Raw genomic sequence first — 18,029 nt, 5'->3', positions numbered from 1 at the left:
GTAGGGGGTTGTGTCACGATGAACAACGTCGGCGCCAGCCAGAATGCCCAAATCGTATAACAGGGAGCCCAGTAGGCAAGGGAAGAACGGTATAGTCGAGGGCATTGGTATAGCGTTCAGCAATGAACGATATCGTTGGGGCACTTACAAGGACTCTCCTAGCTTGGGGGATCGTCCGAAATTTATCGAAACCATGCATAACCTGCCAAAGTACTTGCGTCGATTCTACATTGGCATCCAACAACACATGTGGAACAACATAGTGAGTCACTGTCACTACAAAGGACAATCGTGCTCATTCCGATGCAGTACCGCTTGCGCATGTGACAACAATTTCGTTCAAAATGTAAAGATCTGTCTCTACCAGTAAGTCAGAACCGATCTAATATCCGTTGTGCAATCGTTGATGCTGAAGCCTATAGAGGAACATGTTCTTCTGACGTTTCCACCTGGTTCGATACCGCTACGGCAGCTTGTGATGCCAGTGGTGCTGAAGCGAATTACACATCCACTCATTCAGGCAACTACACCTACTCCGAGTCCGCCGCTACCGAGTCCACAGCCGTTGCTTCATCGGGAGCTGCCACGGCCGCCACTTCGTCCGCTGCGGCTGCTTCGTCTGCCGCTGCATCAGGTAGCACCAGTGCGGGATTTTCCCTTCACCCCATGACATTCGACGGCATAGGTAGCGCTGCTGTCGGTATTGTAGGAGCTGTGCTCGGTAATGTAATGCTCCTTTAAAGTGATGCTGATGATAAAGCTAGTCGATAAATCGTCACAAATATAATAGAAAGTAGTAAGATTCGGTCCGCCGCTGTCTGATGCATCAGATCATTCCGCCTTGCGAGTCTACTATCAGCTCAGGGCTGTACATATTGGTTGCTGGTCTCTACTATTGCATCGTTGTTTGAGCATATGGGACGGCTAGCTGTTCAAGGATCAGCGGAAAGAGTACAAACAGCCAGAAGAGAGTTCAATGCGACTTGCCAATCCAGATCCGGACAACTGTTTGTCGCAGCTTAGACAGAAGAAGAACGGTCTGTTCTGACAACGCTTTGGCGATACCCCGTGATAGAGGAATTTGGAAGTCGAAGCAACGCCATATAAACAGTTGTTACTTGACATACGGTGGAGAAAAGAACGAGCCCTTTCAGGTATTATGAGCCCGATGCACGTAAGGAATTGCTCGCACGACGGCTGTCACGACTAGCCCCATTGTGTCGATCGAGCTGACAAGTGGATCTGTCCGACGAAAGTAGATTGTAAGGGTATCAGACACCCCTGATGATGTATGTTAAGCCCCGCAGCTTCTACCCTTTTTCTCGTATGCATGGATGCAGGGGTGGTTCAAGATTTATTGACATGGAATGATGTCGGGGAGATATATGGGCGAATTTGGATGTCACGGCGTGTTATACGAGTTGATCACTCGGTACAGTGATCGAGCATTCACTGCGGTAATGTTTGTCTGTCCAGATACTATGACTGATGACCTCTCAAACGATTCTAAATCAACATCCCTTTTCCCCGATGGCAGTCTAGGGCTAAAATGAACGAAGACAGCACACTGAAAGATCCCAGATATGCACGACCGTGTAACTGACAGTTGGTTCCGAGCATTTGCAACCTGCATAAGAGCTATATATCATACATACGTAAAGTCATTTGCCCATTCCACCCTAACGAATATCTTGAGAATCACACTTAGTTTCCATTGGCTCGCCATGCCCCCAAACGAGCAATCCTCATTTGCACAAATTTACAGAAAAAGAGAGGGAAAAGAATTAATCCTAAACCCTGACAAACAACTCTCCTTTTGGGATCCACCCAAATCAAACTGCGACAGGATTGGCTCGCTCGATGTGCGAAGTCTCCGGCTTACCACCGAGGTAGCCAACCCCACCTGTTCGACCGGCTTCGCCGCCTTCTTCATTGTATCTTCGTTGAGCCTCTGCCTTTTCTTTACGCATCTCGACGGACTTTTTAACACCGAAACCCTCGTTGAAAAGACTGAAAGCTTCATCGATAGATAATCCCTCTGATAGCGATGGAACATATATCAGTATTGCGTCTGTTTACTCGTACCATGAATCACACTCACTGGTTTCCGGATAGAAGAAATAGGCAAGAACGTAGCCGATGATGACGAAGCCCAGGTAGAGACCGTAGGTACCGCTGGGGGTTAATGTCTCGAGTCTATTGGATAACGTTAGCCACACATGTCACCGTCATACATACATTCAGACTTACTCCGAAAGGAAGGTCACGGCGACGACTAAGTTGGCGGTGAAACTCGCAGTGGTACTGATGGCACTACCAATGGCTCGAATTTCAAGGGCGAGGTACTCAGACTGGTACCAACAGAGGTGCGCGTAGGTAGAACCGAAACCCATGACGAAAACGACGATACCGGCGATGACGAGGCCGACGTCTCGCTGAGCGTAGCTAAATCCTGCGACCAGGAACCCTCCAGTTTCTTTGCACATGACTGATTCATAGCGTCAGAAAAATTGTATCACGTCATTATTCTGGAAGATAAAGACTCACAGTAGAATGCAATCAAACACCATAATAGACCGACGATCTGTTGAAATAAGACAAGTTGTACGCGCGTGAGCAAGCGTCGACACAAAGCCGAAAGGATGCCTTGACTCACCATCAGCGGTCCGAATTTCATGAGCAAACCCCTACGACCAATTCGGTCGACGAAGATCATTCCGACAAGCTACAAGATGGTGTCAGCAAGATGTAACTGTGTGAGGGTGTTGCACGAGTTTACTCACTAAGAAGAATGTGTTAGTGATGGAAGGGATGAGACCACCGACCGACGCATTGGAGAGACCAAGCAGGCCGAATAGCTCGCCGGCGTAATAGAGCAGGGTGTTATAACTATCTGGATGTTAGCGGTGTCGCGCAACCAAAACGATAAAAAGCCTTACCCTGTGAATTGACCGAACACCTGAATCATACAGACCACAAGAATGGAACGTCTGTAAGGCCCATGGGTCCAGAGTTTCTTGGCTCTTTGTCCGAAGGTTGTAGTCCGCTCGAGCACAGTGGTGGCCTCAACATGAGCCCTCACGACTTCAAGCTTGAGTTCTATGACTTCTGGTGTTGCATATCGGTAAATAGTCTTGAGAACCTCCCGAGCCTTGTCATCCTGACCACGGAGAATGAGCACACGGGGAGATTCGGGGAGCTTGTGCATAAGACACAATTGGAGCAACGAGGGGACCACACCGAGACCGACTGCGGGAGGAAGAGATTTAGCTTGACGTTTGTGAATAGAACCGGATCAGGATCTTCCACTTACAGAGGATTCGCCAATTGTGGGGAACATTCTTCAAGCCAGCACCAATGGCAACAGATACCGTTTGACCGAAGGGAATAAAGAACCCGCTGTAGTAGGAGAAGAGTAATCAGATCGATGGAACACAACGAGACCGTGGAGACTGTCGACACAACTCACTTTGTACCCACACAACGACCTCGGACGGCAGTGGGGGCCAGCTCTGTGATATACAAAGGACAGATAACGGCCGCTCCACCTACACCGACACCCAGGATGAGACGTCCAGCGATAAGCTGACCGAGGGAGAAACTGGTTGCAATGACAATAGCACCGGCGGTAAAGCTGTGACGCAGCGACGAGATACATAAGTCAGCACCATCGACATGACACAAACAACACAGGTATGCTCACAATAAATCCGAGATCAAAAGACACCATTTTCTTCCCCACTTGTCAGCGAAGAAACCGAGGATAGCAGCACCGAGGATGGCTCCAATGGTAGTTGCAGCAGTCGCAATCTCTTGTTCTGCCGAGCTCAAGGCGTGACCGAGCTGATCACCCACGTAAGGTAAGGCGACACCGACTACACCAGTGTCGTATCCATATAGGAAACCACCAAGGGCGGCCTACACACAGGAAGTATAAGCGCTCTGGTTCTGTGATTGTGTGAGCCAGGAAGATCCGCAGACGACTCACGGAGGCAATCACCAAGACCAAGTACGGGGTCATCTTGTCTTCATTTTCAGCGTGGATAACCGCCTCATCCTACACACGATACGTTAGCAGAGCACAAGATATGAGCAGAGGCAAGTTGACACTCACAATCAATCGTCCCTGGTGACCAGCAACCATTTCCGACTGGGGATCATAATTTTTCTCTGGAGGCGTGGCGCCGCCATTGCCTTGCATGTCTGTGGTTGAAAGATGATCAATGGCCATGATGGTGATAAAGATCTGTTGTGATTGGCGCTTGTGTTTAGTAATCTAAGTGGGGAGAACAGATTGACAGCACTATTTATAGGGGAGAAAAAAATTGAGGAGTAAGACATTGACGGCAACCATGGGATCAAAGATCCCCCCGTTCGCCCCGTATACCCCGATCAAGATCGCTTTTGGAGTCTCCAAGAGCCAATCTCCCGATCGAATGGGGTACGTTATATTCGCCCGACCGGCATTCTGTCGGGCCGTCGTAGATGGAACAAAGCGCAAACCTCCCGATTGAAGCATTCCGGGGCGATCGGTACTGGACCGGCGGCAAGGGAGCATCATCACAAAATCACTACTGTCTTGCGAATAAATGAAACACTTCGCGAGACTGCTCTACAAAGGCAGATGGTACCCTTCTTGCGCTCGCTTGATGTCGAAGGCAGCTGAATGCTTACTGGGGGTATCGTTGAACGGAGCGTGATTGAAATGGTACCCCATAGTAAAAAAGTGTAAATACTTCCGCAAAAAGGTTTTGTTTCGGAATGTAATGACGACGCGCGAATATCTAGCGCGACCGCTGATTATGAGTTCGGTCCATGATCCCCATAGTATGGGATTTATCGCACGCCTTACCACCTGAACAGCAAGACAAGACCCCGAATACCCAAGACAACAGGTGATTATATGCGCGCACAGCCATAAGTCCCAGAGAAGATACCCCTTGGTCAGAATAGCATGCATCGATACAAATCGGGTGTGTAATTTTGGTGGGGAGAATGATTCGCACAGTAATTGAAGTTCACCAAAAACGGACGCAAGACGTTATATTCATCAGAAAAAAATGACATGACTACGATATGCTATCACTGCGTGACCTCCGGCATGGCCTGCACAAATTGCACGTTGTGATACTGTCGATGTGGGAGATTCAGTCAGTTTGGCATCGATTGAGACACTATTCCACCTACCAAATTCCACCAGTCCCACACGTGTGCACCCATGTCGCTTGATTCAGAGCTCATCGACAGCAGCGAGAGCACGACCCGGAGTATCTTCCCGCGCTGCGATTATGTATCGTCAGCAGGCATCAGGGAACGTCCACACTCACCAGACTCTGTCCGTTAGAAGCCAGGCAGTCGATGGGGATGCTGCGGCGAAGTTAGTGACGCTCATTCAGCCCGGACGCACCTGGACAGCATTCTGTAAGCTTCTTTGGCGATGAGTTCCCTCTGCGAGGGGGTATCGAAGCTGGGCATTAGAGCCGACCGAAAATCGATCTGCAACAGATCGTTGTGATCAGTCCGGGGCTGTACCGTGTTGTGTGCATGCTCCTACTTACACACGCGAATCGAGTACACAGCGCAGTGATGTGTATGTTGGCACATTGGATGCCCCACCAAGAGCTTTGATCAGCGGTACCGGAAGGAAAATCGGCCGATGGTGACGACTCCGTGACGGGCACATCGACCATGAGCGACCTCGTTTCCTCCAAGGCCTGTTCGACCCACCTGAGAGACGCGTCGGTGTCGGTGCAGCCGGTTGCGTTGTGCGAGAACATCCTGTGCTTTTCAATACACTGTCCCAAAATTCGGAACATCCTTGTGATGATGACAAAGCCAACTATGTAAGATCTTTTTGAGGACGGCTGCGGGAAGTGGCTTTCCTCGGAAATGTACTCGTCGTCAACAGCAATGGGCAAAGGGGGTACGCCTTCCATCTCATGCAGCATGATCGGTGCGCCATTCAGAGCGAGGGTCCTGACGGATCAGCATTTGCCGTTTCCCGTGTTCGCTTACTTCTCAATCGCAACTACCTCCCAGAACATTCGGTGACTGATTTCCCGTTCGATCAGGTTCATACCCTCTCGAGGCTCGCTCCGGTTGATGCGTAGAGTGTACACCAATCGGCGAGCTTCTGCTGCGAGCATGTCTGTGGACACCGAGTCGTCTGTTGCCTGCGTCGAGATCAAGTCTCTGTAGGCAGATGATTAGTATGTGTTGACGGTAAAACTAAGCTCACAATATCACTGAAGCAAGCATGGCTAGGGTGGGCTGATGACTGTTACGCAGTTGACACGCACGGCTGAACCGATGGGCTCTGAACAGAATTCGTTTTAGTCGTTCTCGGGGATGACGACCTCCCATTATACCCATCGGGCTCTGGGAGATCCTGCGGGATTCGTCAGCAACAATGGTTCCAGTCAAGATAAGGGCAGAAACTTACACATAGGCCACTAGGAAAGCATTGCTTCGTTTAGCGTCAAAAGATCGAGACATTGTCAAGCAGCGTCCAGGTTTACAAAAACTCACCGATGCTGGCTAGGAATCCCCGGAAGGTCTCATCTGCGAGATCCCGCCGGTGAAGGAGGTCATTCGCGAACGTGGGGCGGTGTACGATTGGGACCAAGGCGTGTTGGTGACGCATGTGCAAGGACACGAAAAAACACACATCAGACCATGGCGCGACAACATCGATAGGCATGAAACCTCCCGGTTCTGACACCGAGGCGAGGATATGTTGATGATCTGGCTCGCTCGGGGCGGCGTTCATCAGTTGCGAAGACGATGCCGGTGTGCCATAGCAGTATTGGTTGGACGGTCCAGGGTCATTACCTGGAGCAGGCTCGTCGGGAAGCCTTAGGGAAGCAGCGGAAGCCCAATCGGCGATGTTCAAGGGTAACGTCGCAGTCGCAAGGTGGTCCGGCGGAAAGTTGAATTGCGGTGTGGATTGGCGCAAAAGAGCATCGACGAGATCACTAGGTCGCACTGTGTCACTGGGTAATACGTTGCTGATGACAGCGGTGTAATCGGCTGCGCCGGCTTCGTCGGGTGCTACAGCTGCTTGTACGACATGAGGGAAATGCTGTTGATCATTGCTGACCACTGTGGGTGAAATTTGGGGCGGCCGCAGGGCAGGATCCCCTCGGACTGGTGAAGGTGAGGCTGACCGACTATCGTGTGCACGGGCATGTATTCTGGAACAGAAAATGATGTCAGACGATCGTTCAAGGCCTATGAACAGTGAACTCTCACGTGGACGGTCGCCCGGGTCTTTTCATAGTGTATGTGAATGTACATTGCTGCTTTCGCCGATAGCATCGCTGGCAGGCTCCTCCGAGATCGGATTGACGTGCTGTCGCCTCGTCGGCAGGATCCATCGGCTGACATTTGACCTATGAATGGGTGAGCGTATGTTTTTGTCAAGTCGGAAGGATTGAGTTACTTTCTGTGTCCTGCACCAGTCACAAACTTTACCCGGCACTCGGGAATCTGAAACGACACTGCTCATTAAGGGGATGTAAAGCTAATCGCTGGTGGGCGGGGGGTTGTTTGTATTTTCTGCTGAGGAAATTGGAATAGATGGTTGGTGGTTGCGATGTTGTGTTTGGAAAAAAAAAAGCACAGTCGGCGGCTAGGGTTCAACGTAAATTGGGGTTTTTTCTTCCCCCCGGTTACGGCGGACCGAGTAACCGGCCGAACAAACCACACCGCTTGTATTTACAAAAACAACGCTCCACAACCCCCCGGGGACCAAAACCTCCCGACAATGAAAGTTTGCTGGGATTTCCCCCGACAAATTCTCAGTAGCCAGTGGGTATAAAGAACCCAAAGAAAGTGGGCTGAAGAAGATTTTGTCAATAACCACATAGTATCACACATATACCTATCATGCCCATCGCTATTCCCACCCCAGTAGAAGCTTTTGCCCGTGCTGACGGTAAGTCCAATAACTCCCAACAACTTACACCATGTACATTGGCTGATCACCCTTTCATGTTTCAGATCCCAAAGGTCGAAAGTTCGATGAGATCTCCGACGCTGTCGATGACATCAACGTGGCGCAGTTGAAATCATCTGCCCATGCGGACGGTGACAACGCGTATGACAACTCTGCTTTCGACTCCGAGAAGGACAAGGAAACTTTCCGTCAATTCGTCGACAGTAACGAGAGCTCTAGGAGGTTCTACATGTGAGCGATACCTTGGTTAATCTCTGTGTTCTGCGCTTACGGCATCTTGTTGTTATAGCGAACAACACACCAAGCAAACTGTAGAATTTAATGTTGAAGCCCGTCGAAAGGTTTTCGAGACAGCTCGTACCTCCATGAGCGTCTGGGAGGCCATGGAGCTGCTCAACACTCTCGTCGACGCCTCAGACCCCGACACCAGTGCCACCCAGATTCAGCATCTTCTGCAGACTGCTGAGGCTATGCGCAAAGACGGCAAGCCAGAATGGATGCAAGTTACCGGCCTGGTCCACGATCTTGGCAAGCTCCTGTACTTCTTCGGATCTGATGGACAATGGGACGTCGTTGGTGATACATTCGTTGTCGGCTGTCAATTCCCTACCGACAAGATTGTATACCCCGATACATTTGGCGAAAACCCAGATCTCCATCATGAAGTGTACTCCACCAAATTCGGCATGTACAAGCCAAATTGCGGCTTGGAGAATGTTATGATCTCCTGGGGACATGACGAGTACTTGGTACGTTAGCGCGTTCTGTGTATCACCTTGTCGTTGCTGACGTCTTTCATTAGTATTTGATTTGCAAGGAACAATCATCACTTCCCCAAGCAGCTCTCCACATGATTCGATACCACTCTTTCTACCCATGGCACAGGGAGAGAGCTTACACCTATTTCGAAAACGAGGCGGATAAGCAGGCTCTCAAGGATGTGCTCGCTTTCAACCCCTACGATCTGTACTCGAAATCAGACTCGCTTCCTGATCCCGTCGCACTCCGACCATACTACGAGGGATTAATCGCTAAATTCTTCCCCGAAAAGATAAAATGGTAGTTTTGTGTATGTAGATGTTGTATTTAGAGATTGTGTATATGCCGTGCATTTTTTTCCCTTGACTTATCATGATGGAAGTCTGAGCACCATATTGGTTCCCAGGTGATTTTCTCGTTCCAGTGAGCTAATATAGACTCGATCGGGACGGCTCGACGCCGCATGAGTGAGGATGAATCTCAGGAATGTACAGCTTGTTATGCCAGGTTGCCTTTAGGGTGTACCATGAATAGTTGTCAGATACGATAATGCACAACCGCGACCTCGTTCTAATTTATCTTTGAGTTGTAAAAACGCGGCAAAGGACGCGTCAACTGAATAGTGACTACTCGAGTGTTGAAATCCTTGAACGTGAAGTAAAATTTGCATGACAATACAATTACGGTTATGGTGCATATGCAAAGCCATATATCAAGCGCTTCGCTTCCACTCTAGCTCGAGCAGACTCTTATTCAGTTGCTCTATAGACCACCTCTCTGCAACGGCGACTCTTATTCTGTCTAACTGAGTTTCCGGACAATGCTAAAAGCAGATCATTAGCGCCGAGGATTGACCAATCTGATATCACTCACGCTGTCCGCGGGAGGGGGATCGCGGTCCAGATTCGTCGGAAACGAATACCCATCGCATACGGCTTGTAACAGGGCATCTAACGAGGAGCCCTCATCCAGATCTGCATATTTCAGCACTTCATCCCAGATTGAGCGCAGGATCGCAACCCGGTCTACTGATTCCATCGGCTTGGACCAGCACGCTGATATCTGGAGTAAATTTCCTATTCTGTGCAGATCTGCTGTGCTATTCTCCCCTGCAGCATGAAAAAGGGCCGGATTGAAGAAGATCGCGTCGCCAACCTCCAGCTCGCTTTGAACCATGTGCTCATGGAAGAACTCAACGAACTCGGGGTGTCGATACGCCAGATACCCATGCTCAAACTGCTGCGAGTAAGGCAGCAGCTGTGTGGGTCCGGACGCCAGAGGCATTGCAGAGTGAGCCACAGCCCCCTGCAGCGTAAGCATGGCAGAGGCGATCTGGGATGGGATGGGAAATTTGCCGGCCGTCTGTTCAGACTGAAAACCTAGATCTGGCGTGTGTGTTAGTGATTCCTTCTCGACCTGATCTAATGCGCGCCTCTCACGATAATCTCGGTGTGGTTTCTGTGGCTTTCCACCTGGGCGAACGACGTTGGTCTGTGCCGTCACTTGATAGCCCGGACCGAGCCAAGCTTCGGACACGAGTGAGCTGCGCATTGTCAGCGAGCTTCGAATAAACCTTGGAATGATCTCACCCACAGTATCTCGTTCCCGTAGTATTTGACAAAGCTGCTTGGATCCGCCATTGCGTGCTTCTGGAACGAATTCCATATCCGATCGTTATCTCCTGCCTTCCCGAAATGATCCCCCTTTGCCAGAGCTCTCTCCTCCTGGATGATCTTCTGAAACACAGAATTGGTCTCTTCAATCACGGCAAGATCCCGCATGAACCCCTTGACCACGAAGACTCCCGGACCAGTCGCCAAGCAGCGGTACAACTCCTCCATGATCGCAAGCCGCCTGGACTCAACGCGCAAGTCCTCACCACGATAGACGACAACGTTGCTGACAACATCGGTAGCGAGGGGATATTCCGCCTGGTCAGTGGTCTGGCTGCACGTCCTGCGAAAATCGTCGAGCTCCTCGGCGGAGAAAGGCTGGGTCAGCCGTGTTCTGGTTTGAACACGCATGATCGTGGTAATGGCAGTATTGGTAGCTGGCGCAAGTAATGAAGAGATGACGTGAGGGGAAAACAATGGAAACGGGCGGCAAAAGGATATGCAGTGTCGGGACAATATTTTCTTTTTAAGACGTCTTCTTCGGCACAGATCTTCCCGATCGCCGGGGGATTCCTCCACCCCCACGGAAAATTATCCATATGCGGAGGCGAATTCGGGCCACGTTGAGTTGTTTTCGCAGATCAAGTGCTTTTTGTTGACATTTCAACTTTTTTCATTGGCCATCTCATCCTCACATCACTATTGACGAAAACCAACAGTCGCACAAAAGATGCTGCTTCGATCAGCGACTACACGATGGGCGAGGGCATGCGTTCAGAATTCGCGTCGATATTACGGGACGCATCATGAGACCCGCTCGCTGAGGATCGGGACCACGACGACGCTGGTAGCTTTATTGGCAACGGTAAGTGATCATGTGGGTGGGTGTATTTGACTGACAGGATTGAGATAGGGATATACCGCGCACTCATGCTTCAACAGAGCCATCCGTCTCGAAGAAGACATGGCTATGGATACTGCGTCGAGGCTCATCTCGTTCCAGGAGGTGCAGAAACATACCTCCAAGGGGGATTGTTGGGTCGTCATAAACGTGAGTTGAATGATCGACCGCTGAGACTTACAAATGGAACAGGGGAACGTGTACGATGTCACCGAGTTCTTGTCGCAGCACCCCGGTGGAGAAGCTATCATACTTAAAAATGCTGGGAAGGATGCAACGTGAGTGCTTCTCGGTGTACGAATAGTCTGAGCGAATGCTATGGCACATAACATGACTGAAACCGCTTCTACAGACGCATATTTACTCCTCTACACCCGCCAGATGCTCTGGACATTCTAGATGAATCCCAGAAACTGGGTCCCGTCGATCCGCTCACCGTGCCAGAGTTGGAGGCTCCCGAGGTGACTGAGGAGGATAGAAAGATCGAGGCAGCACGGAAACGTCTACCGCCTGTCGATGCGATGGTCCTTTTGCAGGACTTTGAGGAATGGGGAGAGAGAGTGTTGACTGGGACAGCGTGGGCGTATTATCGCAGTGCTGGTGAGTTGTTGGTGGAGGGTCTCCTGTGATGCACGAGGCTGATAGTGAAGGTTTTTAGCGGACTCCGAAAACAGTGAGAAAACTGATTCCTCTGCCGATCTCTTTCACGTCAACAGTCCGTGCTGATGCGTCACATCACAGCATTCACCGAGAACCGGGACGCGTTCCGACGCTACTGGCTTCGTCCGCGGATCCTGCGCAAAGTTGGCAGCGGTAGTACCCGCACATCATTCGTCGGTATCGAAACGGAGAGCCCCTTTTTCATCTCACCTGCGGCTATGGCCAAGCTGGGCCACCCTTTGGGAGAGCTAAACATCACGCGGGCGGCGGGTCGACTTGGCCTCGTTCAGGGCATCTCGGCGAACGCAAGTTGTGGGCTGGACGAGCTGATGGAGGCGCGAGTAGATGGGCAAAAGGTGATTTATCAGGTGAGTGGAGTGTCTGAGAAGGGAAACGTCATGGCATTGAAAGCTTGCTGAAACACTGACTATTTTCAATGGGTTCAGATCTATCTCAATAAAGACCGGAAGGCGTCGGAAGCCTTGCTGCGAAAGGTGGAGCAGCTGAAACCGGCGGCGGTCATGTTCACTGTGGACGTGGCTTGGCAAAGCAAGAGAACATTGGATGTGCGGGCGAAACACATCGTGAGTATACATTCGAGTGTGCGTAGCTGACCGACAACGTGACAGCCCGTTGATGTCAACGCCGATACCTCCACACCACGGTCCAAAGCTCCTCTCGGTGTGAGCGAGGCGATTGGCGGTTACCAAGACTCGAATCTCTCTTGGGATGACATCGATTTCATCCGGGTGAGAAGATATATTCTTCGCGATAGACTCCACCGCTGATTACCTCGAGCAGAAACACATTAGCGCCCCGATCATCGTGAAGGGGGTACAAAGCATCCAAGATGTCGAGATGTGTATCCAGGCTGGAGTGCAAGGGGTTCTTCTTGTAAGTAGACATATCATCGCTCGAGCGGTTGCTGACCAGAATAACAGTCCAATCACGGTGGAAGATCATGCGATTAGTGAGTTACAACACCATGTTTAACCAGGTCCAGTACGAAGTTTCCATCAACCCTATTGACCTCCACTCTGCTTGCAGCGCGCCGGCCCCAATCGATATCCTTTACGAAATGCGATGCCTACAACCAGATCTGTTCAACCATATCGATGTGATGATCGATGGCGGAATACGTACCGGTGCCGACGTTGTCAAAGCGCTCGCTCTCGGTGCCAAGGCCGTTGGAATCGGACGACCGATACTGTATGCCAACGGCACTCATGGACAGGAAGGTGTCGAGCGGGTCTGCGAAAGTGAGTTCGTCTGAAGTATAGAATGTTGACTGCTGACCATCGACTTCAAGTACTACAAGAGGAAATCACCAATACAATGCGGAACACGGGTGCTACGAAGATCTCGGAGCTTGTGCCAGAGATGTGCGGACCTGCTGGGCCGTGGGTCGGCAGTAATCGTCCCCCTTACGCATAGAGCTTCGACGGGATGGTGACGCCTTGGAGCCATCAGTGGATACCATTTCATATTTTTGGTTGTTATGTCATGATTTTTGTCCACGGCGATCTCTACACTCAATTGACGGATCATCAGGCGCACTCATATCGTTGGACGTTCATCTCTGCGAGACGAGCTGAACGTCTGTGTCACGTGTATTCAAATAAGACGTAATTCACATTGTTCGCAATTCCTAAATGGGCGCTCCTTCAAGGCGAAGTCAGGGGCCGTGGAAAATAAAACTGTACAAAAATCTGCTAAACGCATAAACAGCCAGCTTGGCTTGCCGGCATTTGTAAGCTATTTGAAAACGTTCATTTGCAGAAGGTGAAGATCGCTTATATTGGTCCCGTTATATCCAAACCTTCCGATTAGTCACTATTCCCCCGATGGCACCCTCCAGCCGGAGCCGGACCGGCATGCCACCGTTTTAGTCATCTTCCATGCTCACGGGGTGTCTTAACTACAACTAAATCTTCCATCTGTATTATCATCAATTCATTCGAAAATCTCCAAAAGTATCAACAAATTATCATGAAGATCCAAGACAAATGTGAGTCTTGTCGTCGTTCCCAATGATCAACGACTGATCTGTCCTTCTGCCAGCGTTCGTTATCACTGGAGGCTGTGGTTCCATTGGAGGAACGGTAGCGTGTCACATTCTTGCGAAAGGTGGTTACGTGGTGGTGAGTCGCCGAATATGTATACCTCGTCTTTGTAGTCTCACTGCTTACCTGCGTCTTGCCCAGGTATTTGACGTTCTGCCCGTGGACCAAGGGACAGCAAAGGTTAAGTCCTACCACCCGGACCGGGCGTTCTATATACAGGTCAGTATCGATAATGCAGAGAAACTCGAGGAAGCCTGCGCCGAGACTCTACGGATCGTACCAAAGGGCTCGCTATATGGAGCCATCCATGCTGCTGCGATCGCACCGGGCAGAAAATGGAGCAACAAACTAAAAGATAGCATTTCCGTAAGTCATGTATCTGGTCCATGTTGGTTCTCAGTTGAAAGTGCTAAAGATCACTCTCTTAGGACTTTGCCAGAGTCTTGCAGATCAACGCGTTTGGCACATTCGCCGTCAATGCTTGTATTGCTGACGCAATCAATTCGCAATACCCAGACGATGGTCCATTTGCCCCTCGGGTCGAAGAGGAGAGAGGCTGCATTGTTAACATATCTTCCGCCGTTGCCCACCCCGTCCCAGCAAGATGTATTACTTACGGTCCAACGAAGAGTGGGTTGAAGTTTCTCGTTCGTCTTGAAGAAACAAAGCTGACATGAGGGCTTGGTATTCCGTCAGCTGCGGTGATCGGCATTTCACAAGGTATGGCCGACTTCCTGGGTCCATATGGCATTCGTGTCAACACTGTCTCTCCAGCGGTAGTGGCTTCGTCCATTATGGGACCTGACCGGATTGTGAGTGTAGACGAGTTCACCAATCATAGTTCCTTTTGCGTCAAATTACTGTGCTGACATTCGTCCGGAGTGCAGCCTTACTTCAAATCTGAGCTTGAGGCCGGCGCTATCTTCCCCCGACGAGTATCTGAGCCAGATGAGGTGGCCACGGGCATCGTTTTCTTGTTGGAGAACTCTATGATGAACGATTATGAGCTCCGAATCGATGGTGGATGGAGAGGCGGCAGCAACTGGGCTGGACCAAAAGATCGTGAGTACAGATGCGGGAGTTACTGGGCAGAAACATCACTGGTTATCGCTAACACACTCGTCTCACAGCACGATCCAACGCTCTTTCTTTGGAATAGGCTGCACGACATTCTGGTGGGATCCTGTTTCGTACGATTAGACATGTCTTGTCCATATGCACAATAAATCTCATCTGTATCCCGGACTGTGATGTCGCAGTTGATTGTAAGGAATGCCGCCGGGTAGCCGGGTCTTGAATGAGAGATACGAACAGTGCCAAAAGAAGCACATTACGGAAACACCGCAGATAGCGCTAATCAGAACACGGAGCTAGATTTCCTACACGTTGCATCTGCCGGTCATCGTCGCAGTCAAGAGCTTTGGTGATGCTGTATGTAAGATGGAAGATACTATGTGAATGCCAGGTTGATGCTTGTTGGTCCAGCCCTTTTTTCCTCCAGTCGCCGTATGTACGCCACGTGGGATCATGCTTGCAGAAGCGAGGAGGCCGGCGATAAGGTAAAAATGGCTCGGACCGAATCATACCGAGATTAGCTCCTTCTTTTGCATTATCTCCCGATGGTCACCTGCTGGTTCTGGTCGGGAGATTACGACTCTTTGTAGACCAGCGTCATTGACGTAAGATAACTTACTATCTTCTGTCTGCATGCTCAACTTTTATAACAAAAATCCCACTTTTTCCACTACAATACTAGACCCACTTTCGACGACACTTCCATGTCATCCGACACCAATCCCCTCGCATCACTCCGCTTTGGGGTCGCCTCGGCGTCCCTGGGCATGGCCAAATGTCATACATTGGAGCTGAAGCTTGCTGCGCTCAAAAAAGCTGGTTACCGTTTCGCTGAGGTAGGATTCGGAGACTACGTTGCCTGGGTTCGTAGCAGGCGTCCAGAATTGTAAGCGGGTGAACATCACACATCCACTCTGCTGATTCCGTTGTTCAGACCCAAGTCAACCTGCCCAGCTGACTGGAAAGAAGCCGACGAGCCTGATCCCTCCGACACAACCTTGTGGAACGCTTTGTATGCCGAAGCCCCCAAGCTGGTCGAATATGCGGCTAGCTGTGGTTTACAGCTACTGGCCCTGCAGCCTTTGAATCAGTTCGACGGCTGGCCACGGGGCACCTCTAGGGCACAGTGGGTTCGTCGCAAGGCAGAGAAGTGGTTGCCGCTGTGTGCATTACTCAAGGTCGAGCTCCTACAGGTGAGAACCATGTATCATTGCTTGGCCAATTTCATACGCGTTGACTTACCTGACCTGTATCTCACTTCAGGTCGGGGCAAACGATTATGCGGAAGCAAACGCATCTGACCAGGACACTGCAGATGATCTCAGATGGATTGCCGAGCTCGGAGCAAGGCAACAGCCTCCTGTTAAGATTGCCTACGAGCCTTGGTGCTTTTCAAAACGAGTTAATACGTGGGAGAAGGCCTGGGAACTGGTGCAGCTCGGTGTGAGTCTGCCGGCAATTGAACGAGACAGTGTACTCAACTTAAATTTTCCTCCCCCGGACCATATTTAGAATCACCCCAACTTAGGACTGTGCCTTGACGTCGCTCACTTCCCACTCGCACCTTCATATGGATGGAATCCTACTACGGGCGAAGGGTGGACGGATGACCAGTACCGGGAGATGCTCGACAGACTTGCAAAAGTTCCCGGAGACAAGATATTCTACCTCGAGATCTCAGACGTGCTCAAGCCTGTCGTTCCGTTGGGTCGAGGGAGCCCGTTCGACTCTTGGCGTCAGATAAACCGTCCACCCAGAGGTGACATTTTCTGCTGGACTATTTGCGGGCGACCACTCCCCTTTGTGGGCAAGGACGCAGGTAGAGGTGTCCGGTCTCAGGACGATATGGGTGGTGGTAGGGTCCTTCAGTCCGTTCGGGCAGTCCTCAGAACGGGTTTCAAAGGTGAGCAGCACCTCTTCAGATATCCTCAAGACCTCTCTCACTTATGTCATCGCTTTTCTACAGGACCGGTTATGTGGGAGTTCTTTGAAGCGGTCAATATGGAGAAAAATGACCCTTCCATTCCCGAGGTGTATGCACAAGCTTGCAGAATCGCGGAACAAGGGCTGCGGCGGGGAGTTCTGCCTCAAGAGTAATCAAACGCTTGCTCCGAGAGGTCTGGATTATATGCACGATAATGGTACATATTGTTCTTGTGAATGGAGCTTGTTGCAGAAACCTGATTTATGTAGTCCGATGTCTGGTAATTTAGCTTTTCTCTATCGCCCCATCTGACTGAGCGATCACATCGTACTTCCTGACGCTCGGCCACAGTAAATGTGTGAGAGAGTTCATCGTCGAAGTAACGTATTTCAATGTCTAGACATAATGAGAACCCCTTTGTGCCCGCTCCGTACTTGACCTTTTCCGCTCTCACAAAGCAGATAGCTGGGAATATCTTGACACACCGAGCGCGAGATCGAAAATCTTTTTTCCAATGGAAAATTGATATTCCACCTCGTCCGGGGACAGCCCAAGATGCGTACTCCCCCCTCTTCCTGTTACGAGCCTCTTCATAGTCGGGTGAAACGATGCTGACTATTGTTTGCCTATTAGGCAAGACGAAGTGGATCCCAAATCGTTGTGTGTCAAATTCATCGGCGACATCAGAATGGGCACCAACACTCGAACCGGTCTTTGCCATGTCATGTTATCAAACAAGACCATCATATCCTCGCATCTGGACGAGGCCAAAAAACTCCTCGGCTCAGCGTATTATTCAGTCTACGACTATTCGCTCTGTTTTGGCTCTGACGACAAGAGCTGTGCCGATTTTTGGCGCCAGGTGGACGACGATTTGAACGTCAAGAATGGTGGAAAGAAATCATCAAAATCCAAAATCCGTAAAGATGTCGTCGTTCTCTCCACCTAGGGTTAGGGGGTTAGGGGTTAGGGGTTAGGGGTTAGGGGTTAGGGGTTAGGGGTTAGGGGTTAGGGGTTAGGGGTTAGGGGTTAGGGGTTAGGGGGTTAGGGGTTAGGGGTTAGGGGGTTGGGGGTTAGG

The 18,029-nt window shown here is 50.5% G+C and overlaps 7 protein-coding genes across 7 annotated transcripts; 5 read left to right on the top strand and 2 right to left on the bottom strand.

The window, feature by feature from the left end:
• Positions 1 to 122: 122 nt before the first annotated feature.
• On the top strand, positions 123 to 741 carry IL334_005137 (uncharacterized protein; the record flags this gene model as incomplete). The annotated part of the gene is made up of 3 exons (XM_062936851.1): positions 123 to 262; positions 310 to 366; positions 423 to 741. 3 exons carry the CDS (start codon positions 123 to 125, stop codon positions 739 to 741), a joined length of 516 nt encoding a protein of 171 aa, XP_062792902.1.
• Positions 742 to 1,832: 1,091 nt separating this feature from the next.
• IL334_005136 (uncharacterized protein) lies at positions 1,833 to 4,231 on the bottom strand (the record flags this gene model as incomplete). Its single annotated transcript, XM_062936850.1, has 12 exons — positions 1,833 to 2,038; positions 2,102 to 2,196; positions 2,251 to 2,488; positions 2,548 to 2,584; positions 2,657 to 2,725; positions 2,784 to 2,889; positions 2,940 to 3,249; positions 3,314 to 3,399; positions 3,470 to 3,634; positions 3,704 to 3,918; positions 3,989 to 4,057; positions 4,115 to 4,231. The coding sequence occupies 12 exons, from the start codon at positions 4,229 to 4,231 to the stop codon at positions 1,833 to 1,835; spliced, it is 1,713 nt and encodes a 570-aa protein (XP_062792901.1).
• An 851-nt stretch (positions 4,232 to 5,082) lies between these two features.
• Positions 5,083 to 7,507, bottom strand: IL334_005135 (uncharacterized protein; the record flags this gene model as incomplete). Its single annotated transcript, XM_062936849.1, has 11 exons — positions 5,083 to 5,130; positions 5,188 to 5,280; positions 5,328 to 5,367; positions 5,414 to 5,496; positions 5,559 to 5,727; positions 6,016 to 6,192; positions 6,239 to 6,388; positions 6,443 to 6,537; positions 6,668 to 7,193; positions 7,252 to 7,391; positions 7,442 to 7,507. The coding sequence occupies 11 exons, from the start codon at positions 7,505 to 7,507 to the stop codon at positions 5,083 to 5,085; spliced, it is 1,587 nt and encodes a 528-aa protein (XP_062792900.1).
• Positions 7,508 to 7,887: 380 nt separating this feature from the next.
• On the top strand, positions 7,888 to 9,020 carry IL334_005134 (uncharacterized protein; the record flags this gene model as incomplete). The annotated part of the gene is made up of 4 exons (XM_062936848.1): positions 7,888 to 7,936; positions 8,002 to 8,188; positions 8,247 to 8,706; positions 8,760 to 9,020. The coding sequence occupies 4 exons, from the start codon at positions 7,888 to 7,890 to the stop codon at positions 9,018 to 9,020; spliced, it is 957 nt and encodes a 318-aa protein (XP_062792899.1).
• A 2,039-nt stretch (positions 9,021 to 11,059) lies between these two features.
• Positions 11,060 to 13,324, top strand: IL334_005133 (uncharacterized protein; the record flags this gene model as incomplete). Its single annotated transcript, XM_062936847.1, has 12 exons — positions 11,060 to 11,194; positions 11,243 to 11,380; positions 11,423 to 11,508; positions 11,583 to 11,830; positions 11,889 to 11,903; positions 11,972 to 12,258; positions 12,337 to 12,474; positions 12,520 to 12,639; positions 12,692 to 12,784; positions 12,832 to 12,860; positions 12,938 to 13,149; positions 13,200 to 13,324. 12 exons carry the CDS (start codon positions 11,060 to 11,062, stop codon positions 13,322 to 13,324), a joined length of 1,626 nt encoding a protein of 541 aa, XP_062792898.1.
• A 555-nt stretch (positions 13,325 to 13,879) lies between these two features.
• On the top strand, positions 13,880 to 15,112 carry IL334_005132 (uncharacterized protein; the record flags this gene model as incomplete). Its single annotated transcript, XM_062936846.1, has 7 exons — positions 13,880 to 13,898; positions 13,952 to 14,031; positions 14,095 to 14,319; positions 14,382 to 14,583; positions 14,650 to 14,765; positions 14,841 to 15,015; positions 15,084 to 15,112. 7 exons carry the CDS (start codon positions 13,880 to 13,882, stop codon positions 15,110 to 15,112), a joined length of 846 nt encoding a protein of 281 aa, XP_062792897.1.
• Positions 15,113 to 15,731: 619 nt separating this feature from the next.
• Positions 15,732 to 17,124, top strand: IL334_005131 (uncharacterized protein; the record flags this gene model as incomplete). The annotated part of the gene is made up of 5 exons (XM_062936845.1): positions 15,732 to 15,913; positions 15,962 to 16,220; positions 16,291 to 16,470; positions 16,540 to 16,930; positions 16,994 to 17,124. The coding sequence occupies 5 exons, from the start codon at positions 15,732 to 15,734 to the stop codon at positions 17,122 to 17,124; spliced, it is 1,143 nt and encodes a 380-aa protein (XP_062792896.1).
• Between the last annotated feature and the right edge of the window lie 905 nt (positions 17,125 to 18,029).

Source organism: Kwoniella shivajii, chromosome 7, assembly GCF_035658355.1.
Source record: "Kwoniella shivajii chromosome 7, complete sequence".
Classification (NCBI taxonomy): domain Eukaryota; kingdom Fungi; phylum Basidiomycota; class Tremellomycetes; order Tremellales; family Cryptococcaceae; genus Kwoniella; species Kwoniella shivajii.
The sequence above is the reverse complement of the archived record's forward strand: the minus strand, read 5'-3'. Positions and strand labels throughout refer to the sequence as shown.